Source organism: Vespa mandarinia, chromosome 3 (assembly GCF_050613455.1).
Source record: "Vespa mandarinia isolate Hongniang chromosome 3, ASM5061345v1, whole genome shotgun sequence".
Taxonomy (NCBI): domain Eukaryota; kingdom Metazoa; phylum Arthropoda; class Insecta; order Hymenoptera; family Vespidae; genus Vespa; species Vespa mandarinia.
The window spans coordinates 3,708,755-3,729,660 of record NC_140812.1 but is presented as its reverse complement, the minus strand read 5'-3'; the positions used below and the strand labels follow the sequence as shown (position 1 = coordinate 3,729,660).

General features: G+C 39.2%; 4 protein-coding genes across 19 annotated transcripts; 1 reads left to right on the top strand and 3 right to left on the bottom strand.

Annotated features, from left to right (window-relative positions):
* Positions 1–486: 486 nt before the first annotated feature.
* LOC118448656 (uncharacterized) lies at positions 487–4,702 on the bottom strand. Of its 3 annotated transcripts, none has more exons than XM_085655999.1 (4): positions 3,252–4,702; positions 2,680–3,027; positions 1,720–2,569; positions 487–1,595 (listed from the first exon to the last, which is right to left on the bottom strand). In XM_085655999.1, exons 2-4 carry the CDS (start codon positions 3,004–3,006, stop codon positions 1,489–1,491), a joined length of 1,284 nt encoding a protein of 427 aa, XP_085512125.1. In that variant the 5' UTR covers positions 3,007–3,027; positions 3,252–4,702; the 3' UTR covers positions 487–1,488. The 3 variants fall into 3 exon arrangements, with proteins under 3 accessions (XP_085512125.1, XP_085512126.1, XP_085512124.1); XM_085656000.1 differs by having other exon boundaries at positions 1,720–2,521; positions 4,200–4,702; XM_085655998.1 differs by having other exon boundaries at positions 4,200–4,701.
* A 1,352-nt stretch (positions 4,703–6,054) lies between these two features.
* Positions 6,055–14,941, bottom strand: LOC146873110 (uncharacterized). 11 transcript variants are annotated; one of them, XM_085656179.1, is made up of 4 exons: positions 12,661–13,547; positions 8,113–8,600; positions 7,786–8,018; positions 6,055–7,647 (listed from the first exon to the last, which is right to left on the bottom strand). In XM_085656179.1, the coding sequence occupies exons 2-4, from the start codon at positions 8,580–8,582 to the stop codon at positions 6,692–6,694; spliced, it is 1,659 nt and encodes a 552-aa protein (XP_085512305.1). In that variant the 5' UTR covers positions 8,583–8,600; positions 12,661–13,547; the 3' UTR covers positions 6,055–6,691. The 11 variants fall into 11 exon arrangements, with proteins under 11 accessions (XP_085512305.1, XP_085512296.1, XP_085512297.1 ...); XM_085656170.1 differs by lacking the exon at positions 12,661–13,547 and adding an exon at positions 14,824–14,941 and having other exon boundaries at positions 6,055–8,018; XM_085656171.1 differs by lacking the exon at positions 12,661–13,547 and adding an exon at positions 13,857–14,259 and having other exon boundaries at positions 6,055–8,018.
* Positions 14,942–15,213: 272 nt separating this feature from the next.
* On the bottom strand, positions 15,214–16,772 carry LOC118448703 (uncharacterized). 3 transcript variants are annotated; one of them, XM_085656182.1, is made up of 4 exons: positions 16,648–16,772; positions 16,498–16,569; positions 15,717–16,078; positions 15,214–15,315 (listed from the first exon to the last, which is right to left on the bottom strand). In XM_085656182.1, exons 2-3 carry the CDS (start codon positions 16,554–16,556, stop codon positions 15,745–15,747), a joined length of 393 nt encoding a protein of 130 aa, XP_085512308.1. In that variant the 5' UTR covers positions 16,557–16,569; positions 16,648–16,772; the 3' UTR covers positions 15,214–15,315; positions 15,717–15,744. The 3 variants fall into 3 exon arrangements, with proteins under 3 accessions (XP_085512308.1, XP_085512307.1, XP_035738145.1); XM_085656181.1 differs by lacking the exon at positions 15,214–15,315 and having other exon boundaries at positions 15,397–16,078; XM_035882252.2 differs by lacking the exons at positions 15,214–15,315; positions 16,498–16,569; positions 16,648–16,772 and adding an exon at positions 16,209–16,491 and having other exon boundaries at positions 15,418–16,078.
* A 22-nt stretch (positions 16,773–16,794) lies between these two features.
* On the top strand, positions 16,795–20,223 carry LOC118448700 (F-box-like/WD repeat-containing protein TBL1XR1). Of its 2 annotated transcripts, none has more exons than XM_085656180.1 (6): positions 16,795–17,053; positions 17,298–17,585; positions 17,987–18,309; positions 18,388–18,732; positions 18,803–19,171; positions 19,253–20,223. In XM_085656180.1, exons 1-6 carry the CDS (start codon positions 16,969–16,971, stop codon positions 19,382–19,384), a joined length of 1,542 nt encoding a protein of 513 aa, XP_085512306.1. In that variant the 5' UTR covers positions 16,795–16,968; the 3' UTR covers positions 19,385–20,223. The 2 variants fall into 2 exon arrangements, with proteins under 2 accessions (XP_085512306.1, XP_035738140.1); XM_035882247.2 differs by having other exon boundaries at positions 16,913–17,053; positions 17,963–18,309.
* Positions 20,224–20,906: the final 683 nt, after the last annotated feature.

Sequence of the window (20,906 nt, the reverse complement as noted above, 5' to 3'; positions counted from 1 at the left end):
ACAAAAAACCTAAATATATACTGTACCTTTAAGGACAGAGCTTACGAATGTAATCAGTACTCAACGAAGATTAAACAGATCTAACGAAAAATATCTATAAAAACAATGTAAAAATCATATAAAAACGAAACAAACTCAATAAGAGTTTGTTTACAAAGGATTTTAGTACGATCTTGATGAATCGTAAAATATATATATATATATATATATTCATATAAATATTTACGCACTTATGTATAAAAGTATACATATAAGCACAATTTTGGAACTATCGTAAAATATAAAATACTGTCAACTTTGTATGCAAAATCAAAGAAAACAAAAGAAGTATAACTTTTACCGTGCACAGAATATTGCCATACATAATAATAATTATTAATATATGTTTTCTTTTTTAATAAATCCTATATTTTAAAAATTAAAAAATTTTCATTTAAAATAAATTTAGTAAATAAATTTAGTATATTAAGAAGTATCATCTATATAATGCATTGTTAAAGTATACTCAATATGTTGAAATATAAAATATTGAGAAAATATCAAATTTTTATGATATTAATTCAAACTGAAAGACATACAATCGAATAGACATTGGGACGAATGTTTTTGCATCTATATTGCCCTTACAATTCTAAAAGATTCTTTAATATGATAACTTGTTTTGCACTATTCAACCGAATCAGATAATTATAAAAATCTGATAGATACACTCGCAAATACAGCATTTCGATCCAGCACAGTTATGAAGAAAAAAAATATAATTCATTGTATTTCTCTCTCCCCCGCTAACTAGCTTAGTTTCCATATATTAATACCAAGCTTTCACAAAAATATGTTTTGTTTTTCATACATACCATGAGTATGGCAAGACTCTTAAATCAGGCTCCTAATCTAGTTCTCTTACTGAAATTATACTTTGTATGCACTTCAACCCATACTATAGTGTGAACGTGTCTGTTCTCGATCCTTGCTCGTATATCACATTTATTCATGCTATAAAGATCTAAAGAGAAAATGTTGAACAAATTCTGGACATCCTTCGAATCGTTTTGCATCCAACTATAATTGTGGATGCAAGAATTCGTACGTTAAATAGCATTCGCATGAACGAATGAATTCATCGTCGTTTATAAGAAGGATGCAAGAAGCAGAACATCGTTTGAATCACTTTTAAATGAAATATATGTAGAAAACTCACTATGTCCGAGCCACGTGAAATCGCTGAAATTCTGTTCGCGGAGACAATCGTGTAGCGTCATAATGTTACCTCTTAGTCGAGGTCTTCCCCTGCTCTCAGAAATCTTTTACATGTCCTAGAAAGCCGAGCTCGTGCGTCTGATAATGGCTGGGTGTAGCAAGCGGAGTAACGTTCGATTGGTGCGCCACATTGACTGCGGCCAAGTGATGATGATGTAATGTATGATGCGAAGTATGAGTATGAAGAATATTGTTTGGATGGGGAACTTGGAAGTTCCCTGGTGGCGGGGCTCAGGATAGGAGAGGACCTGGATGCCCGCCTGGAAGAACGGACGATGCTGACACGGTCGTCGTTTGCATACTGGATACATTATTCTGCTGTTGATTCTGTTGAGTACCTAAAATAAAACATTAATCATTCTACCAGGTGAACAAAACTAGAGTAACACAATCTTTGCATGTACAGAGATTAAAATGCATTATAAAATTTGTTGAGATCTGTCGGTCGAAGTAGTATCTTACCAGCATTCTGACTTAATTCAGCTTTCACTCTCCTAGCAATATGACTCCTAGTATGCTTTCGCAAATGATCTTTTCTATAAAAGCCTTTACCACACTCTGTACACACATGACGTTTCTCGCCAGAATGTATTACAAAGTGCAACGTCAATTGTTCTTTTCTCTTGAAAGCTTTTAGGCACACAGTGCAGACATAAGGTCTTTCAGGATTATGACTTTGTTTGTGACGTGTCAAATGATCTTTCCTTTTTAAACCTGCTCCACAAATGTCACAGACAAATCTTCGTTCCATAGTATGACCTAATAGATGTTGTTCCAGCAATTCTCGTTCAGGGTATGCCATATGACACTCAGGACAGCAGTAAAGTGTAGAGCCATCTAAAGCTGTAGTCAATCGAATTTCTCCTGGTTTTGGGCGTGGTTTTTTTTCCTTTGGTGGCTTCTTCTTCTTCTTTTTCTTGTTATTTGGTGACATCATGATATTAGGCGTAGTTGTGGTAGCTACAGCTACGGATGTTGTTTGTGCCATTTCGGATTCCTTCTTTATACTTTCTGCAGAGTACTTGAGAAAATGATGTAAGCTAAGCGGCAAAGTACTAGCTGGTAAATGACTAAGATAATCAGCTACGGTAGAGCCAGGCGTTGCCAAGGACTGCCAGGTTGCAGGCATCGTAGCAGGTGTTTGGGTGTGGGCATGTTGTTGATGATGTTGATGCATCGTATAGTCCTGCTGTCCACCATTGGTCGCAGTGTCCCCGTTACGCTGCTGCTCATCCGCCTTCTTATCCTTGCTTTTGTCCTTATCCTGTAGGAGATTGCAAACGTCCTGTTGATTTATAGTCTCGGTGGCTTGCTAAAAATTGGGATCGGCGATGGATTATTAGAGCTCTGAAGACCGTCTGAGTACGTCTGTAGATATTCAGAGTCTAACAAGGGGGCGAAGAGATAAATGAAAGATGTTACCTGATGATACGAACGTTTCTCTTGCATTCCAGGAGAATTGGAGGGTCTCTGTTGCACCGGTTGAGCTTGAGAATATGGCACATTGGGATAATGGTGGACGTTGCTGTTTGGATAATTAGCCTTGTTGTTCATCATCACTTGAGATTGAGGAGTTTGTACGCCGTTGGTCTCAGGACGGTACTTTCCCATAACCGGCACTCCGATCGGAGGCTGGTTGGGAAAATGATTAGCGTAACGCGCGCCTGCACCACCGGAGCCGTCGGTCGCGAACTGATGGATACTCGGTATAGTGCCGGGAAAGTGGCCTCCGAACGGCGGGAAATTCATTGCAAACCGTCAATCATATACCTAAAATGTAAATGAAATTATGAATAGATTCACGTAAGGATTAGAACGGCGGGAGGTGCGGGAGAGGGGGGCTAGGGCGGGGGAGGGGGGAGAAGGAAAGGAGACTCGACGGATAACGAAAAAGATGAACGAGAATAATTCAGGCGCGGTCAACACGAGCTGTCGGCGTCGATTGACTCAACCATGAGATTCGGCGTCGAGTTAGTCGAGAGATATTTACTCACAGCAACGACGTCCCTTTCCCCATGTTTCTTCGTCGTCTCTCGTTGATCGAGCACTTTTCTCGGGGAATTCTCCTCCCGGCGAGACAGACAAGAAGGACGCGAGCCGAAGCGAAGAAACGCGAGTCAGCACGCTGTCCTAGAGTGGTACTTTACTCTTTTTCACCGCGAAAAATAATCTTTATTCTATCGTTATCGTTGTGTCGTTATCGTCGTCGTCGTCGTCGTCGTGATCGTCGTGGTCGTCGTCGTCGTAGTTGTCGCGTTGCGTTGCCACCACCGTCGCCGCCGTCGTCGTCGTGGTCAATTATGTCTAAGGAAACGCGACAAGATGCCGTGTGTTGAGATCGAAAAGATCGTCGCCGCACCGGGAAGTGCACGGCTTGGAAGAACGTACTCTCCGGACGGTGGGGAGAAGGGAAAAAACGAAGAGCCTACTGTGTAGCGGCCGGGATCGTCGCGACGCGGCGACGACGGCGGGGTGGCCTGTCGAAGGGAGAGAGAGAGAGACAGAGAAAGAGAGAGAGACAGAGAAAGAGAGAGAGAGAGAGAGAAAGAGAAGGGATGGGGAGAATGATCGTTAGGGGGATGGGCAGGGCGCGCTTGGCACGTTTGTGTGTGCGGAAACTTGAAGGAACGCGAGAGCGGTGAAGAGACAGGAGGGTAAGCGAGGAGGACTCGAGCGTGGCTAAGCGAGAGAGCTATCGAGAAAGATGAGAGGAGAACGAAGAGGATGCGTTAGGGGAGAACAAGAGAGAAAGAGAAAGAGAAAGAGAAAGAAAAAGAGAGAGAGGAGGGAACGCGTCTTTCCCCCTCCCGGCGCGCGCGCGCGCGCCCCCAGTCGATACGCGGGGGCCGAATTCGCACGAAATTCAGCAGAAAATGGCCGTGCACGAGACGTTTCCCCGACGCTCTCGAGGATCTCCTAGCACTTCGGCCGCGTTCGCTTACCATTTATCTCAGCTGGCACCTCGTGCTCGGCGATCGCTCGGGTAAAATAAGATTTTTCACAATGACGAAAATCCTTGGCTGGACAAAAAAAGGATGGCCAGTGACGATGTAGTGTGCGTACCGTTGACACCTGTCCCTCAAGTCTCGGCGCCCCCACCCCACCCGTCCGCCCTCTACTGTGCCAGCCTCTTAACTATTTTTTCTCTCTCCCGGCCCTCCTCGCGGCCGCGCCGGCGAAAATACCCGAATCCGTTGGGGTTTTAACTTCGAATCGCTCCCGGCGACCTGCCATTACGCTACCTCTTTCTTACTCTCTTTCTCTCTCCCTCCTTCCTCTTCTCACGCCTCTCTCTTCACCCTCACTCCTTATGCACTGTGAATCTCTCGATTGTAGCCTTTGGGAGATACGACAAGGCGAAACCATGCGAAATCGCTTTAGATCGCGAAATCTTCGATTATCGACTCTAGTTAACTAGAGAATTACCTTCAGGATTAAGCGTAATTTTTTTCTTGACCGAATTACGTTTGCGATTCTATGCTCTTGATTATATATATTTTATATAATTTTCCAATGTGTATATATGTGTATATATTTATATATATGTATGGATATACATATAAATACATACATATATATATTTATATATATATATATATATATATATATATATATATATATATATATACATTTTCTTTTTTTCCTTATCGATTAGTCTATTTTACAAAAATTTCTTTCTACGAGGTCGATTTTTTCTTTCTTTTTTTTTTTTTTTTTTTTTTTTTTTTTATTGACCACGGGATAATTTAATAACCTCGTGTTCGATATTAGCAAACGATGGTTAACACGAGCAATTTGTTGGTTCTTTTGTATTAAATGTATGTTTTATTTCAGCTTTCTCCTCCAATATTTATGTAAGTAACAATGAAAATGACTTATAGACTATCAATATTGGCTACGATAATAATAGCTATGTGATATAATAATAATAATAATAATAAAATAATAATTATATTTCTTGTACAGCTATACCCACTGCCTGTAATGTTATACTTACAATAAAGAGATTTTTTTTTATTATACATACACTCTTACTCAACAACTTTCCGAGTCATTCATGTTCGATCAATCTAAATGATTATTTTTCAACAACATCTCATCGTACTTTCACCATACAAGTTACAACAGCACTGGAGGTTCTGGTTCTAGATACGATCAACATAGAGAAAAGTACTCTAGAATCTCCGTATAAAAATTGTACAGATGGTTCATTTAACAAAAGCAAAGCAATTATGATAAAAAGATTAATGATAAATCTGGGATTATGAAATAATTGCGGAATGTAGATGTTGTCTTTTCGATACATACTTCTATAATATAAATGCATTGGAGAAGCTGTAGAAATGAATTAAAATGTACAACGATCAACTTTTAAATAGTCAGATAATAACATATATTATTTATAAGAATGGCAAATGATGTATGTATGTTTCTGCAAAATATTCTGCTTGAATATAATGTCTACATGCAATTATCTCATAACCTTCTCTATCGATTCATATGATGTGACGAATGACGTTAATATATTAGGTGGTTCGCACACCACTGTCATTGTAAAAATATACACTGATCCTTGTCATTAGTTTATAGATGTAATGTATGACTACATTTTTCTTTATGCTTTGCAACTCTAATAATATTCTCTACATAATACTAATTGAAATTGAATGATTTATCAAAACACTCTTTTACTACTATGCCTCGGATCGTGTGTAGTATAAGCAAAATAAATAAAACGACTCACTTGATATTTGCACGTCACAGTAATCCTCCGTTTAGGGATGAAAGACTGTTGTATTTACAATGTTTTTTTTATTTTTTTTTTATTTATTTTTTTTATTTTTTTATTATTTTTTTATTTCTTCTCATTACTTCATTTATTCAAGAGAAATAATATCTCAGCTTCAAACTCGATTGCCTTGTGTCCTTCGGCGAATCCAGTTCGCGCTTTCAAAAATATATTTTTTTTATCTATTTATATAAGTGTGTATATATATATTCATATATTTATATATAAATTTCTTCATTTATATCTAACGTGCGTCATGGAACTGGATTGGCGACGAAAACATTTTACATCGTACGAATAAATTCATTCGTATCTTTACACGTACGCTACAACGTGTACGCAAAAAAGAAACTCTGTATATACGAACTTTGTTCGTTATTCAGCTCGGTGCGCTTTAAAAGATGATAGTAAATATAAATTATTCCGGCCTAGCCACAACGCGGTTAAAGGTCCAAGCTGATATTTTTTAAATGTAATCACTACTAGGCAACAATGACCATCATCAACAAAATTTCTTGCATGATATCAATTAAAGGATTTCAATAGAATTCAATCGGCAAGTACGCCTTGTCTTACACGACCTCTGGCCTGTTGATGATTAAATCTGTAGTACCGCCCGGCTTGACTAGGGGCGGTATGCTGCTGCTAATGCTGTTGCTGTTGTTGAGGTTGCTGTTGTTGAGGTTGCTGTTGCTGTTGTTGTTGCTGCTGCTGTTGCTGCTGTTGCTGCTGCTGCTGTTGTTGTTGTTGCTGCTGCTGCTGCTGATGGTGTAACATCGCCATTGCACCCGTTTCAGCTGCGGTTGGTAGCACAACAGTAGATTGTTCGCTGACAGAAATTTGATGTATCTGAGCTTGTGAACCTTGCCCTACTTGTATTTGAATTTGTTGAAGCTCCGGTACAGAAGATTGTTGCTGTAATTGTTCTGTTTGTTGTTGTGTCTGTTCTACTTGTTGTTGATTTTGCGAAGTATCAGTCGTATTTAATGGATCTTCTTTAGCACGTTTGGCAAGATGTGATCTTGCATGTTTTCTTAAATGATCCTTTCTGTAGAACGCCTTTCCACATTCGGTACAAACTTCGGTCTTTTGTCCAGAATGTATAACAAAATGAAGATTAAGATGTTCTTTTCGTTTGAAACCTTTCATACAAACGGAGCAAATAAATGGTCTGTCAGGATTATGACCAAGTTTGTGTCGTTCTAAATGCTCTTTACGTTTTAAACCAGCACCGCAAATATCGCAAATAAACCTCCTTTCTATTTTATGACCGATAAGATGTTGTTCTAAAAGTTCTTTCTCTGGGTAAGCCATATTACATTGAGGGCAGCAGAATAGTGTGGTACCGTCTAAGGCAGTAACAATACTAACTTGACCAGGCTTCGGTTTTTTTGGCTTTGGAGGTTTTTTCTTGTATTTCTTTTTTCTTTTGGGTTTTGTTCCCGGTTCTTGTTCCTCAACAACGTCGGGAATAATAGTCTCACCACCGGCTACTGTAATCTGTACAGCTTGTTCCCCAGATGTCATACTTCCTGAAGCGTCTAGACCGTCAGCGCCTAAAGGACTCGATTCTATGGTGGCTTCTCTCTTTATTGTTTCTGCTGAAAATTTAAGGAAGTGTTGTAAACCAAGTGGCAAAGTACTGGCGGGAAGCCTTGAAAGATAATCAGCAACCGTGGAACCTGGGGTTGCCAAACTTTGCCAACCCGCAGGCATTGAAGTAATGAACTCTTCATTACTTTGATTTCCTTGATTTTTCACACTTCCTCTTTTAATAAGAGCAACTGGAGTTGTGCCTTCTTTCACATCCTCCTTAGACTCTTCCATTCCTTCTCTTAAGATCAAATCTTGTGGTATTTGTGCAACCACGGTCAATCCCTCTGGTGCTCCAGGAAGTTGTACAGTTTGCTGAATCGTCTGTTGCGATGTGGTAGTTACAGCAACCGAAGTACTCTGTGTTGTTTGATCCGACCTATGAAAAATAAAATATAAACGATATTATTATTTGTAAGAAATGAAGATCATAAAAATAATAATAAAAAAGATTCAAGTGTCACGGTTCTTACGTTTGCGTCGTTGCAACCGTATTTTGTGGCTGAACTTGAATTTGAACACCATCCGTTCCTTGTTGACTATAGGCGACGGTAAGAACAGTTGCTGCACCTTGGGGAAACTGTCCCAATGAAATAGGCGCCAAATGATATTTTGGTTGGTCCCCACTGTTTCCACTTTGAGAAACACTGGGATTAACCACTTGAATCTGGACAGTTTGTTGTTGTTGCGTGCCATCTTTTCCAGGTACGGTTATAGGCAGCGTAATTATTTGCTGCTGTTGATTATTGCCTCCTTGAGCCACAGCAAAACCGTTAGGATCAACTGGTCTCAAGTAATGAACACCACCCTCTCCACCTGATAAAACACCGACGACCTGACCACCAGTAGTCAAATTTTGTGCGAATTTGGCTGTCGCGAATTGATGAACCGTGCCTGTCGGCAACGAGCCTGTAGTAAAGCCAGGAAAAGGCGTGAAATTCATCTTTTATCGATCTTACGCCTGAAAAAAAAAAAAGGATCGATACATATATTAGTAAACAATAATTTTATCATTTTTATTTTAACGATAATTAATCATTTTTATTTCCTATTCTATGTTAATATTCCTAACGTGTGATTTACGATATTTTGATAAAATATAAAATTTATATTGATTAATCGGGATTCTTTTCCGATTTTAATTAGATCATCTTTTCCCGAAAGATTCCCGCTTCTTGTAAAACTCTACAATTATTTTCATATCTCTAAAAAATCCTCTTTACAATTCATGTTGTTTGCAAATTCGCATCGGTTATTCTCGATTTTTATTCCTTTTCTTTCTTTTAGTACGCGTTCCCATTCTTTTAAGATTTGAAGACCAAGGTTGCTATATATGTAAATGAATCAACAATTCCTCCTTTCTTACGGCCCTTACACATTTATGTCTGAGTCAATGCTCGAATATAAACCCTTTCTCTTCTTACGACCACCCAGAGCGCATCAAACTAATTTTCTCTCTCTCTCTCTCTCTTACTATTTCTGTCGACTACATCTTTCAAAAGTGTGTGTTACAGATCGCGTAAGCGCCAAAGAGTCAAAAGGCAACTCGTCTTCTCTCACGCGGAGGTGGCAGTGCCACCGGCAGTAGAGCGTTCGGTTGGTGGGGATGGGGTGAGGGAAACCCCCACTTCACCCCCTCCCCACCACAAAAGGGATCTGGGAGCAGGGAGGATGGTCGCCGAAGTGGCCCAGGATTACACCCCACTCCACCAAGCATTGCAATCACGGGGTAAGGGGTAGGAGCAGAAAGAGGGTAGGGGGGAAGGCATAGGTGGGAAAGCGGGATCCCACCGCGAAATAGAGCCCCGATCTTTCGCTCCCTCCCTTCTCACAGCCTCCACCACCGATCTTCCTCCTTCCTACCCGTTATCATCTCTTTCTTTCTCCTTGTTCTCTCTCTCCCTTTCTCACTCCCTCTCGCTTTACCACTATCCCTCTCTCTTCTTTCTCTCCCTTCTAGCACCTACTCCACACCACACGTAAAGTAGTAACACGTACTGTGCGAGAGAGTACGACGAGAGAAAGAAAGATACGTGTGCCAGAGAGGAGAGACATGCTAGAGAGAGAGAAAGAGAGAGAGAGAAAGAGAGAGAGAGAGAGAGAGCGGAAAGCTCAGGAAGGGGTAGGGGCACGCGCCAAGAAAGAAGGGAGACAAGCCACGACACTACCGGAAACTCCCAGGGGAGGGGAACGCGAAATATCGGGAGAGAGGAAAGAGAGAGAGAGAGAACAGGGAGAGGGAGCAGAGTAGTAGACACCGTGGTAGACGAAGTGGGACACGACGGCGACGTTTGCCCTTGTTTCGAAACGTACTCGGAGGGAAGGACAGAAGGAAGGAAGGAAGGAAGGAAAGCAGGCAGACAGACAGAGCAGAAATGGCAAGAGGGAGAGAAACATAGAGAGAGAGAGAGAGAGAGAGAGAGAGAGAGAGAGAGAGAGAGAGAGAGAGAGAGAGAAAGAGAGAGAGAGAGAGAGAGAGAGAGGTTAGGTTGTTACCCGTCGTGCCGCCTTTACCGTCGCTGTCCACCGCAGAAGAAGGGTGTCGCGCATCGAGCGGCCTATAACCGACGGACGCGGATCGGACGCGAATCGCACGCACGTCCTCGTCGTTATTCCCTCGCGAATCCTTCAATAGCCACACAACGGCGAACAAAACACGCGAATACCGACAAGTATAATAGGAAAGAAAAGTTTGTTTTTCTCCTTTTCTCTCTCTTTCCTTCCTTCTTTCTTCCTTTCTCTCTCTCTCTCTTTTTCTCGACATTCACGCGTTGACGCGTCCCTTTTCGGCCGGACGTTTGGCTTTTTCGTCGTCGGCGAAACGGCGAGTGCGACTGACCGCTCGGCCGAGGCCGTCGGTCTCCTTTGCAAGACGCGCATGTCGTAATGGCGTCGATTCTCTTAAGGCTCGCTGCGCCTGCCTCTCTCTCTCTCTCTCTCTCTCTCTTGCTTGCTTTCGCAAAGAACGCGCGCGCGCACATATGTACGCACGAGCAATGATACCTGTCGCGAGAGTAGACTATACGTGAATTAAATCCGATAACTACGAATACATTCGTATACTAATAAATTTCTCGTTTCTTTATTTCTAAATTGTTTCTCTCTCTCTCTCTCTCTCTCTCTCTATGTATGTATATACATATATTTCTCTCTATTCGACGAAAGATTATCTCTTTTCTCCATCTCTTACGTAACGATTCCGAACGCGTACATAGTATCGTAGATCCGCTCGGCCCAAGTCGGGACGACGTTCGGCGGATGGAACGGCGCCGCGGCATACCGTTGTTGCAGCATGGCTTCCTCCGATTCGTTTGTCGTCGTTCTACTATTATTATTATTACTACTACTACTACTACTATTCCTACTGCCATTATTACAACCACAACGAAACGATCCATATTACGATAATGCGTTTAATATTAAATTGGACACGTTTTATACATGTCTGGTTTTGGTCCTTGGAAATGATCAAAAAGTAAAAGCGGAAATGGGAGAATGTTTCGTTGGTAAATGAACGACGTGTAATAATCTTAGTAATGATGACGTGGCCGGAGATGAGCGAATTGTGTGACGTGGCACAAACTCGCACGGGAAAACCAATCGGACGGTCGAAAAGACGACGGAAATCGAACGCGTTGAAATGGTTGCTCTCAGCCGCCATGACACGGAGGATACTGCCTTCTACGCGGCGACGTAGCCGACGGCTTTTATTTTCTCTCGACGAATGCAATTGCTGTTTCTCTCTCTCTCTCTCTCTCTCTCTCTCTCTTTCTCTCTCTCTCTCTCTCTCTCTCTCTCTCTCGCTAACTATGTTCCTCTCCTCTTTCTCGAACATGGCTGGCTTCTCCCGCGACGGTACGCGGGTGTCCACCACCTCCATCGTCTCTTCCTCTCCTCTTCTTCCTCTCTCTCGCTCCCTTTTCCGTGTCGTTCTTTCGCGATCGGAGTGGAATGCGCTCTACGAGGTAGAGAGGGAGAGGGAGATAGAGAGAGGGAGGAAATAGGAAGATGCTTTGTCGAGAAGAATAGTTCAAGGAACGGAACCATCTAGTATATATACATACGAAAAACAATATAATATATATATATATATAACTGTGTATTTGTATATAAAAAATAAAGAAAAATATGCAAGAACAATAAAGCGAAGCGTATGGATAGGTAAGGCGAGACAAGGCAAGCAAGCAGACAAATAAGCAAGTAAGCGAAGCATGTAGGCAAGCAGGTAAAGGCAAAGTAAAAGAAGATATGGTAAGCTAAGGAAAGTAAAGGAAAGACGAGACAAGGCAAGCAAGGAAAGGCAAGACAGGACAGGGCAGGGCAGGGCAGGGCAGGGCAGGGCAGGGCATGGCATGGCATGGCAAGGCAGGGCAGGCAGGCACGAAGCAGCCAGGACTATGCCAACGGAGAGGAGCACGGGCAGGGCTGTTGTTTACACCCCCACCTCGTTGGGTTAGAGGCAGCGAGATGCCACGGAGGGGCCTCCGAGACCTCGGCGGGCACCCACCACCACGCAATTTCCAACCCCACCAGCCTCTCAACCACTGTCCGCACCTCCGACCAACCCCACCAAAGCCTGCCCGAGCCAAGCCGTCAGCCACGACGAGGGCCCCGCGACGATTTTAGTGTCTTGGGGTGGGTGCTCTCCGTGGGCCACCGTTTCGCGGTTTCTCTCTTAAACTGTGGCACGCCTCTCTCCTTCTCTTTCTTTTTCTCTTTTAACGTTTCTTACACCGTGGATCATCGAAGAACGTGGCAAAAGGACCGTGAGCGTCGTGAATGAAGGGAGTTAACGAGTGAGAAAGCAAGCACTAGTGATTGAGTGAGTGTATAACGAATGTATGTGTGCGTGTATGTGAGAGAAAGAGAAAGAGAAAGAGAGAGAGAGTAAGAAAAAGAAAGTGCAAAAGAGAGACGAAGAGAGACGCCATGGGACGCTCGATCGACAAGAGAAGAAATTACAACCCTGCGAGTTTCTTTTTTCTTTCCAGTATTTCTTGTTTTACTTAAATACTACTTACCCAAAGGAATATCAGAGAAAGAAAGCGCGCGCGCCTCCTTGGCGGATTCTTCTTTTCTTCTCAACGACTCCGCCGTCTTTCTTCCTTAAACTTCACCGTTCAATGGACAACGATCAAATGTCCCTGTGTTCCGGCACAAGTTTCTCAAGATTGTCTGAGCGAATAAGTAAGCAAGCAAACAAGCAAGCAAGCAAGCAAGCAAACCAGCCAGCCTGCTAGCGACCGACCGACCGACCGACCGACCGACCGACCGACCGACCGTACGTACGTCCGTTCGTCCGTCCGTCCGTCCGTTCGTTCGTCGCACGTACGCGCCTCTTAGCCGTTCTATTCTGTTCTGTTCTGTTCTGTTCTGTTCTTTTCTTGCTTCTTGTGTTCTCGATCTCCTCAGCGCGTAAAACGCGACAGCGACGTGGACTTTCTCATTTCTACGCTCGCTCTTGGTTGCCCGTCGTACCTAGTAGCGTCGTTTGTCGTTGTCGTCGCTCTGTTACTATTACTACACTACTACTACTACCGCCACCACCACCGTCGTCGCCACCGTTGCTGCTGCTGCTGCTGCTGCTGCTCCTGCTGTTTCCAATGCTAGTGGTGGTGCTGGTGCTGCTATTCACTGTGCACACGTCATACGAAACGCGCGTCCGAACAAACGACTCGACTTGACTCGATTTGAGACTTTGTGCGACTTCTCGGATAAAATTTGCGCGAATAAGAAAAAGAAAGAAAGAGAAAGAGAAAGAGTGAGAGAGCGAGCGAGCGAGCGAGAACGAACGAAAGAAACCAAAAAACAGAGTTCAGAACGAGGATGATAGCACGACACAATTACACACACAGGGAAAGAGAGAGAGAGAGAGAGAAAGACACAGAGAGAGGAGAGAGAGAGAGAGAAAGACACAGAGAGAGGAGAGAGAGAGTGAGAAAGGAGATTAATACTTTTCGATTCGTATCGTCGTTTCTATCGGGAGCATAAGCCACGTCCCGAGTGAAACTTGGTTAGGTGAACACGAATTACACGCACGCAAGTTTCCGGCTTTTACAACGAGTTGTGCCCGATCGTGCACGATCGACTCTCTCCCGATCGGTTGGTAGGTAAGAAGCGGGACTTGCTTTTCCGTCCAACTCTGGTGAAATGAATTCGAGTTAACGGTACATGGCCGCTCGACGAGTGGGCAACACAACATGCGCGTTCGACTTACTCGGCGTGTGATGCGTCGTGTCGCCTCGCTCCGCGCCAATCCGATCGCAAGAACTTCGTTTTTCTTCTGCTCTTCCTGTCTATCTCTTGTACTTCGTTCAATTTCCTTTTCTTATTTTTTCCCCACTTTATACTTGTCTCGTATATTTTCTTTTATCTTATATTTCTTTTTTTTTCTCTCTCTCCACCTTAAACACTGTTATTTCAATCGGGCCCAATTGACTAATAAATTAGTCAATGAAATAATTAATTCATTAATTAATTATTAAAACGAACGGGACAGGACTCGTTACGACTTCCCAACGTACGCGCGTGAGATATGACGAATGTGCGCGCGCGCCCCCTCGAGCGTCTCGGAGATCAGTTTTGTGGGTTAGTTCCGACGGTCGATCCGTTTCTTCGATACAACGAATTTTATTCTTTCTTTTTTTTTTTCTTTTTTTTTTTTTTACTTTCTTTTAATACATCCTTTCTCTCTCTCTCTCTCTCTGTTTCTGTTTGCTTTATGTCTATTTCTTTCTAATTCATTCGAATTTCTCTTGACGTTTATTTCTCTAATACATTCTCTCTTTTTCAATTTATTCTATTTTCCTACTTTATACGTGTTTTTATTCTGTTTCGAACAATTATTGGTCCGATAGGCGGTAAAACGTGTGTCGCGCGCGCGCGCGCGCGCCTTCGTTTATCATTCCATCAAGGGATATGATTTACTATGGCGGTAGGTTACGCGCGCCCTCACGTACAAGCACACACACACACACACATATATCTATATATCGTGCGAAAGTGTGAAAAGAGAGAAAAGAAATAGCTACGCGCGTTCTAGTCGTGTGGCTTCGTCGATTCCTTCTGAATTACTAAAACGTTATAACGATTTTTATCCTAATCGTCGCAAGGCTATCGTTTCTTTTTTTTTTCACAAATTATATATCGTTTATGATAAAAGACACGATGAAAGATCGACTAACCGTTTTACTATCTCAATATGGGTGGCCATGCGATATTGAGAAATAAATGTTACACTGAGCGTGCGCGTGCGTCTCCTTCCCTCTCAATGTTGTATCAACGTTTGGTCGAAAGGTTATGTCGTTCGTTCTTATTGTCTCATCAGAGTGCGTTCACGTCGGACTCGTGTATCAGCTAATGTTAAGGTTGATTTACAATTATTCGTTTAATAGCGGGAAATTTGAAATTGAAAATGTGGATTGGAACATTATTAACAATTAATTCATATTATCTAAATTACGAATTCGAGTATATATATAAGATCGTTGTCTATTTTTTCTTTATGTTACAGAGCATTTATCATTCATGAATAATTACACATATTAAACGTAATAAATCTTTCTAAGTAAGCTTATAATTTAATTGTTGGAAAAAATAAAGAAAAATAACAAATAAACCTGACTCAATCGTATCTTATTTTATTTGTATTATTTCTCTCCTTTGTAAACCACAATCTGTAAAAATTTAATAATAACCAAATATTTCTCGCACAAATTATCAATGTATACAAACAATAGAAATATAAACACAATTACAATAAATCACATAAGGCATTTGAACTTTTCATTAATTTAATATACTTTAGACATGCATAGTGTTTGGTAATAAAGAAATAAATATTATATAAAACATTTGATCTTGCGATGAGATAAATTATCATGGAAAATTAGGAAATTAATTTTAATGTATTATAATTAATCTGCGATATAGACATTATATAATAAAAGATACTGATATTAGAAATGTAATGTAACTGAACTAATTTCAAATTGCAAAGATTAATACCTAAGACTGACAAACTTGATGGCTTTATAAAGTTATCCAAAGGAATGATTAAGTTGTAAATAAAAAATACCTTTAAAATATGCAAAGTTAAGCCATTATTAATACATATCTGATCTTTGCATACGTTCCATGTACAAAGAAAACAATAATTTATTGCTTTCATAGTAAAATGGATTTTCTGTTGCATCAAGATCAGGCCTGTAATCAGCAGTGTAACTACTTTGGCTAGAACCACAAGTGTCATGTAATGGCGAGCTTTGAGAAGGTTCTGAATAATTTGGAGAAGGAATAAAATTAGGGCCTCCCCAATCAGATTCCATTTCGGCTGTACTTTCTTGAAGTCCAGATAAACCATTGATATGAAGATTATTGATCCTTTTACTTAGTGGCATGAACTCGCTAGATTCTTCCTCTAAAATACGTCCTCGTTTTCTAAATAACGATAACATTGATAATAAATAGTAATAAGACAAAATGAATTTTTGCAAGATTAAAAAAACATTATACTTATCAAAGAAAGGTTATGTTATATCATTAAAGAATCATGTAAACAAAGTCTAACCTGTTATTCCGTGTCATATTTGATCGTTTTGGTCTACCGACCAAAAAATTTATATTCTAACTTGACTAATCATTTATGTACTAAATTAAGTTTTGTAACGTTGTATAACTTTTCTTTTTCGTTAATAACTTCTTATGATTTTCAGTAAAATATACCGTTGTTATTGGGTTGTCTAACTTATGTAAACACGCAGTTTTTTTTTTATCACTTTCAACTGTTTTATTCTATATAGCTTCAATGTGGTGACGATGTAAAATTTAATGTTTTAGAGACAAAGATATAGATGTACCCTGTAAGCGGAAGCAATGCCCTTTTATAGATACGATCCTGAACATCCGATGTCATCATCGAGGCTCGCCATCTGACAGGAGAAAGATCAAATTAAAGCAATTTAATTTTCAGATCTTCGATATAAAAATGTATAAGAAAGGAAACTTACTATTAAAAATATTGATGAAGGATACTTGTTATATTTATATTTTCATTTTAACGAGTAACCAATAAATCAAAAATAGTCGTTAGAAAATTGGTCAATTGATAACTGTAATATCACTTTTATGTCTCGTAAATTCTATTTGTAATGTTTTAAATTTCGGAAAAGTTTCATGAGTATGTTAGTATTCACGTTCAATTGGTTTACCGTCTTCCAGATTACGTGCAATGTGTTCGTGTATCTTTCTCGTAACAACCCAACGCGGCAAATTTTAGCGTCGGAAGTAAAACAACGAAAGTTTTCAATGTGTCCTGACGTAAATGTGTTATGCTAGTGCTGTGTAGGCCCTTAACGATGAGCTTCTCTAGCGATGAAGTCAACTTTTTAGTCTACCGCTATCTTCAAGAATCCGGTACGATTATGAGAGCGTTTGTTAACCTCTTGTATGGCATAATGAACAAATATACAGTTTATTTTTCTTTCTTTCTATTTAATGAATATTATTTAAAAATTTATCATTTAAGAACTGTAAATATATTTACAGTATGATGAAAATATTGTAACCTTTTGTATTAGCATTAATTTATATTAGCATTGGAAATTCTACATATTTTTGTTATTAAGTTATTCAATATGAATTTATTTTTATATTATAGGTTTTGTGCATTCAGCATACACTTTTGGTATAGAATCGCACATATCACAGAGTAACATAAATGGAGCTTTAGTACCACCAGCTGCACTTCTATCTATTCTACAAAAGGGATTACAATATACGGAAGCAGAAATTTCTATTGGCGAAGATGGAACAGAACAAAGAATGGTTGAGTCTCTGTCTCTCATCGACGCGGTTATGCCGGATGTTGTTGCATCTAGACAAAATCAAATCAATCAACAGAAACAACAGATAAAAACGGAAGTTCAAGATACAAATAGAGAAGAAGGTTGTATGGTCATTACGTTTACTTCTTCAAACTTCTATATATGGTATCCATGCCTGATTACACCCTGGTCTACAAAAATATAGAAGTTTTGTAGACCTCCTCATTATCATCAGGTAGATTAATAGGCAGCTTAGTTCATTAGATATTTTGATTGAATTTTGCTGACAAAATCTATTTTTCAATGAAAAAGAACTTTTGTCTATTACATAGACAAGGTACTTTTATGTTCTTGAGATTTAGACTAAGTTAGTAAAATTTAATTTTCAAATTATACAAAATATCTATATAGCAGGAGCACACACATGTCCTATTCTATTAATTAAAAGAATTTCAATGATTCATGAAATTGTTGAACATCTATTCGAACCTATTTATAGTGGTGACATCAAATAATGGCGTAGGAACAAGTGATCGAGGTGGTGATAGAAATGAAATGGAAGTGGACGAACAGCAGCAAGGTACTGGAACGGGTGCTAATGCTAGTGCTGTTGAAATACCAGCTAGTAAGGCAACCAAATTAAGAGGACACGAGTCTGAAGTTTTTATATGCGCTTGGAATCCTACTACCGATCTTTTGGCCTCTGGTTCTGGAGACAGCACCGCCCGTATTTGGGATATGTCAGACAATTCTCAGGCTCCAAATCAATTGATTCTTCGCCATTGCATCCAAAAAGGTGGTGCGGAAGTACCTAGTAACAAAGATGTTACTTCGTTAGATTGGAAGGTATACAATACATACTCATTCTACTTACATCATAAATCAGTGAAAATATTAAAGAAAGTTGTATTTTGATTATTTTAGTGCGATGGTACGTTACTGGCAACTGGAAGTTACGATGGATATGCACGCATTTGGACAACAGAAGGCAGATTGGCTACTACTTTGGGTCAACATAAAGGTCCAATTTTCGCATTGAAGTGGAACAAATGTGGCAATTATATTTTAAGTGCAGGTGTTGATAAAACAACTATTATTTGGGACGCCGAAAGTGGCGAGTGTACTCAGCAATTCAGTTTTCATTGTGCACCTGCATTAGACGTCGATTGGCAAACAAACACTTCATTTGCTAGTTGCTCTACAGATCAATGTATTCATGTATGCAAACTGAATGTAGATAAACCCATAAAGAGCTTCCAAGGTCATACGGTATGTTGATGTCAGTAAGATTTTCATTTTACATAGTTTTTCAAGTGATATATTATAATGCCATTTTCAGAACGAAGTTAATGCAATAAAATGGGATCCTCAAGGTAATCTACTAGCTAGTTGTTCGGATGACATGAGTTTGAAGATATGGTCTATGAAGCAGGATACGTGGGTACACGATCTTCAAGCTCACAGTAAAGAAATTTATACAATCAAATGGTCTCCGACTGGTCCAGGGACACACAATCCAAATATGAACTTGACACTTGCCAGTGCATCATTCGATTCAACTGTAAGATTGTGGGATGTAGAAAGAGGAGCTTGTATACATACGCTCACAAGACATACAGAACCAGTGTACAGTGTAGCGTTTAGTCCGGATGGCAAGTTTCTTGCTAGCGGAAGTTTTGACAAATGTGTTCATATTTGGTCTACTCAGGTAAGTGATTATGAATTTATTTGTCTTTTATTTTTATTTATCTTTTAACATTTTGAAATTAATGTATCACTTACTTCGCAGAGTGGGTTATTAGTTCACAGTTACAAAGGTACGGGTGGTATTTTCGAAGTATGTTGGAATAGTAGAGGTGACAAGGTTGGTGCTTCGGCATCAGATGGCAGTGTATTTGTTCTCGATCTTCGTAAACTGTGATCATGAACATAGTTTATTATATTTTCCTCCAATTCGTCAATTCGTTACACTTTTGTATTACCTTCTCTCTGTATTTCGCTTATTCATATCTATGTCTTTTTTTAACGTTTACATAAAATTATTATTATGTATGAAACTAAATTATATCAAAATTTTATTGAAAAGCAATTATTATGAAAGAATACCATTTGTTAATATGGTGTTGTGTGTCTATAAAGAAGGAAAAAAAAATCATTAATGAGAACATCAATCGAATTCTAATTTCAAATAATTGTCTTTCAAAAAAATTTTCTTTTAAAATATTCGTAACGAACAAATGTGATGTACATTACTCATATTTTCAATGATATCGTGTACAGAATAAAGCGATTTAACTGTTTATATTTAGAGAGAAAGGCAAAAGTCTACTGTTCACTATACGATTGAAGTAAGTGAACTATGTGTAATAACTGTGTAATAACAATAACTAAATACTGTAATAACATCGATAATAATTAAAAAGAAAGAAAAAAGAAAGAAAAAAGAAACAGAAAGAAAAAACAAAAAGAACAAAAAAGAAAAAAAAATAAACTTTTGTAAGGAACGGTATATTGGCATTGTGTTGTCTTTCCAAAAGGATCCAAGGAGAGGATTAATATAATCTCAGGACATGTGGTTGTACATTAAATAAAATTTATTATCACGTTTAAAATCACACATTGTAGAACTTATATTAAATTTTATTTTCGGTCTACCGACGAAATGATATATTTTAGGAACATATCGATAGACATACATATCTGTTTAAATAAAATATGACGATATTTTTTTTTTTAAACTATCATTAAAAATATAATAAATAAATTTGAGTTATATCATTGGAAGAAGTTTCGAAGATATTCTGAATTTATCATTAAATTAATCGAAAGATTCGTCGAAAAGATTGCAATCTATGTATGTGTACGTGTGTGTATGATATGTATATATATATAGATATAGATATACATATACATATACATATACATATACATACATATACATCCGTATCTTTTTTGCGTGTAATGTACAATGTAATATACAAACATGATACACAATATGCAGATTAAAATCGTCGTTGACGAGAAGAGATGTAACATTGCACAGGTAAGTCTTAATTTTTAAACATCGATGTGTACAGGCATTGCCGGAAGTGTTAATAACGCGCGAATTTTAAACTTTTACTTTAGCCTTAATGAAAGAATTTCTTTATTCGAAAGAGAGAGAGAGAGAGAAAGAGAGAGAGAGACATGTTTTTTCATAATTAAAATATTTCCGAGTAAACAATCTCGCAAAAGAAAAGAAAAGAAGAAACCAACAATAAAAAATAATAAAAAACAAAACACGAATGGTAAATATTAAATAGCAAGTGTCAACTATTTAACGTGCATACATTTATTTATTATCTGTGTTTTTTCCTTTTTTTTTTGTTTGTATTGGTTTTCGAGTTTTCCTGAAAGTTATTCGCTGCTATAAAGGACTGAATAATGATAATAATAATCGGCTA

What these genes read in the sequence shown, in the direction of transcription:
- LOC118448656 (XM_085655999.1), bottom strand. Translation starts at nt 3,006, where the DNA reads ATGAATTTCCCGCCGTTCGGAGGCCACTTTCCCGGCACTATACCGAGT. An exon ending in AGAAACGTTCGTATCATCAG is followed by an intron (nt 2,570 to 2,679) that starts GTAACATCTTTC and finishes CCCAATTTTTAG; the next exon opens with CAAGCCACCGAGACTATAAA. An exon ending in TGAATTAAGTCAGAATGCTG is followed by an intron (nt 1,596 to 1,719) that starts GTAAGATACTAC and finishes GTTTTATTTTAG; the next exon opens with GTACTCAACAGAATCAACAG.
- LOC146873110 (XM_085656170.1), bottom strand. Translation starts at nt 8,582, where the DNA reads ATGAATTTCACGCCTTTTCCTGGCTTTACTACAGGCTCGTTGCCGACA. An exon ending in ACGGTTGCAACGACGCAAAC is followed by an intron (nt 8,019 to 8,112) that starts GTAAGAACCGTG and finishes TATTTTTCATAG; the next exon opens with GTCGGATCAAACAACACAGA.
- LOC118448703 (XM_085656182.1), bottom strand. Translation starts at nt 16,556, where the DNA reads ATGATGACATCGGATGTTCAGGATCGTATCTATAAAAGGGCATTGCTT. An exon ending in GCATTGCTTCCGCTTACAGG is followed by an intron (nt 16,079 to 16,497) that starts GTACATCTATAT and finishes ATCGTTATTTAG; the next exon opens with AAAACGAGGACGTATTTTAG.
- LOC118448700 (XM_035882247.2), top strand. Translation starts at nt 16,969, where the DNA reads ATGCTAGTGCTGTGTAGGCCCTTAACGATGAGCTTCTCTAGCGATGAA. An exon ending in AGAGCTTCCAAGGTCATACG is followed by an intron (nt 18,733 to 18,802) that starts GTATGTTGATGT and finishes TGCCATTTTCAG; the next exon opens with AACGAAGTTAATGCAATAAA. An exon ending in TTCATATTTGGTCTACTCAG is followed by an intron (nt 19,172 to 19,252) that starts GTAAGTGATTAT and finishes CTTACTTCGCAG; the next exon opens with AGTGGGTTATTAGTTCACAG.